The sequence below is a fragment of the Lathyrus oleraceus genome, chromosome 4, assembly GCF_024323335.1.
Source record: "Lathyrus oleraceus cultivar Zhongwan6 chromosome 4, CAAS_Psat_ZW6_1.0, whole genome shotgun sequence".
NCBI classification, from domain to species: Eukaryota; Viridiplantae; Streptophyta; class Magnoliopsida; order Fabales; family Fabaceae; genus Lathyrus; species Lathyrus oleraceus.
The window spans coordinates 477,403,296-477,406,074 of NC_066582.1; the positions used below are offsets into that span (position 1 = coordinate 477,403,296).

A 2,779-nucleotide genomic window follows, 5' to 3' on the forward strand; every position below is an offset into this window, starting at 1 on the left:
GAAAAATACTCATAATTGTAACTCAAAAAGCAAAGGAAAAAGCATGCATTTTTTTAAGAAAGCAAACAAAAACCAAAACAGAGAAAAACTGAAAAGAAAACAAAGAAAACAAAACAAATAAATAGTTCCCTCCCCCACACTTAAAACATACATTGTCCTCAATGAAAGAGCATAAATATAAAATAAGAGTGAGAGAAAGGAAAGAACACACCCGAGGAGTCAAGGCGGATAAATTATCGCATAAGCAGCCTTTCCCAAAGAGAGCTCTTCTACAGTCTCTTCTTCCAAAGTCGGGTTCTCATGGAGTAGCTTTGGGTAGTGTCCATTGACCTTGAAATTTTGATTAGTGCATTTGCCTTGTATTCCAGGATCAAAAAAGTATCTTCGATAAGTAAAAGTGTTGAATGAGCACGTGAAAGTGATCTCCTTTTTCACAACATCAAGAATTAAAGGATTACAGGGCTGCCTCACTACTTTTGTTTCATCTTTAAGTGAGATCTTATGCATACATATGGATGAGCTAATATCACGAGTGTCAGCCAAGGTCCATCCAATTCCCTTCTTATATTTCTGCTTAAGTTGAAGTTTTGATGAATAATATGAATCCTCGGGAAGTGGCTTAGGCTCTAAAGAATGTGGTTGTTCAATGGATGGTATGTTTGGGGCAGCCGAAATGTCAAGAGCTTTAGCCACATAAATAACTTCGTTTATACCATCACCCTGCAAAGAAGCATCAATCTCAGCACAAACAACACAAAGGTTAGTGTCAGTACAATCATCACATGAATAAACATCATCAAACCCAAATAGAGATTGAAAATCAAGTGAAAACAATTCAGAAAAATTGTCATCAACCAACTCAGAGATCAATTCAATATGAAAAATAGAATGCTCCTCCAAGGGATGTTTCATGACATCAAAAATGTTAAATTTTGCGACAATGTCACCAAATTCCATGGACATAGTTCCATCGTCGACATCAATTTTTGTTTTAGTTGTTTTCATAAACGGTCTTCCTAAAATGATGGGTGATCTGCTTGAATTTCTTTCTCCATACATGTCCAGAATGTAGAAATCTGCAGGAAAAATCAAGTCATTAACTTGAACAAGCACATCTTTCACTACTCCAATAGGGCGATCATTACTTCTGTTCACTAGTTGAATGATTAAACCTGTATGCTGTAAAGAACCAAGATCAAGGTTATTATAAACAGAAGTAGGCATAACATTAATTCCTGCTCCCAAATCAAGCATACAATTGTCGAATTTACTATCCCCAATGGTACATGGAATAGCAAAAGTTCCTGGATCCTTGCACTTTTGGGGTATGGTTTGATTGAGGGATGAAACAATAGCTTTTTCAGGTGAATGTTTAGGCTGGATAAGGGCTGAAATGTTTCTTCCCAAATTTACTCTCTCATTTCCCTTCAAGCTTTTCTTACTTGTGCATAAGTCTTTTAGAAATTTTGCATACTTTGGAACCTGCTTAATAACATCAAGAAGCGGAATGTTTACCGCCACTTTTCTGAACACATCTAAAATTTCTCTCTCCTTGTCTCCATCACCAGTCCTTTTATTTTTCAGTATTCTATGTGGGAAGGTAATTGGTGGCACATACTCCTTCTCTTTATCTTTTTCAGTTTCTACCACAATAAAGGGTTCAGTTTCTATCACAATGGAAGAAGGTTCAGGTGTTACCTCAAGATTTTTTTTTTGGGGCTGGTTCTGTTACCTTCTCGGATCTCAAGGAAATTGCACTCGCATTAGCATTATGGCCTTTTGGATTCACAACTGGTTGGGCAAGAAGTTAGTTTGATCCTTGGGCTTGCTGCATGATATTCATCGAAGTGGCAAGCTGTCCAACCTGTGTCTGCAAAGTCTGAATACTGGAATCTGTTCGTTGCTGAAATTGGAGATTGTTAACAACCATTTGTTTGATAAGATCCTCCAATGAAGGCCCGGGAGGTGCAAAGGTGGAGACTTGGGGAGTGGTCTTTGGTTGTGGCAGGGATATGACTAATTGTTGTTGGGTGGGCTGCTGGTTTCCATATCGAAGGTTTGGATGGTTCCTCCAATTGGGATGATATTTGTTGGTGGACAAGTCAGGAATATTGTACCCTCTCTAATTGTTGCTTTGGCTGAAAAAGTTAGCTGCATATGCTTGAGGCAACTGAGTGACCGAATTATCTTGAAGAATAGGACATGTGTCAGTTGGATGTTCAGTAGAAGTACAAATACCACACAACTTTGTTGTTTGAGGTTTACTCACTGTCATTTGTTTCACTAAAGAAGTAAGCTCTTCAATTCTGGTTTCTAAAGCCTTGTTTGAAGAGGAAACCTGAATGTCATTCACACCTTTTGTTTGGACCATCGAATTATTTCTGGTTGTGAATTATTGGGAGTTGAGTGACATATTCTCAATTAGGGCTTTAGCAGCAACTGGAGTTTTATCGACAAGTGCTCCACCACTAGCAGCATCAAGAATGTTTCTATCCATTGGTAACAATCCCCAATAGAAATACTGAATAAGCAGTTGTTCGGTAATTTGATGTTGAGGGCAGCTGGATACTAATTGTTTGAATCTCTCCGAATACTCAGCCAATGACTCATTTCCCTATCTAATACCACATATTTCTTTTCGGATTGATGCATCCCTGGAGGCAGGAAAGTATCTCTCTAGGAAGACTCTCTTCAAATCATTCTAAGTCGTGACAGAATTCGACTCAAGATAATATAACCAATCCTTGGCAACACCCTGTAGTGAAAATGGGAAGACTCT

At 38.3% G+C, this 2,779-nt stretch overlaps 1 protein-coding gene across 1 annotated transcript; it reads right to left on the reverse strand.

Moving 5' to 3' along the window:
- Positions 1–715: 715 nt before the first annotated feature.
- LOC127138048 (uncharacterized) lies at positions 716–2,371 on the reverse strand. Its single transcript, XM_051064453.1, has 3 exons — positions 2,239–2,371; positions 948–1,643; positions 716–720 (listed from the first exon to the last, which is right to left on the reverse strand). The coding sequence occupies exons 1-3, from the start codon at positions 2,369–2,371 to the stop codon at positions 716–718; spliced, it is 834 nt and encodes a 277-aa protein (XP_050920410.1).
- Between the last annotated feature and the right edge of the window lie 408 nt (positions 2,372–2,779).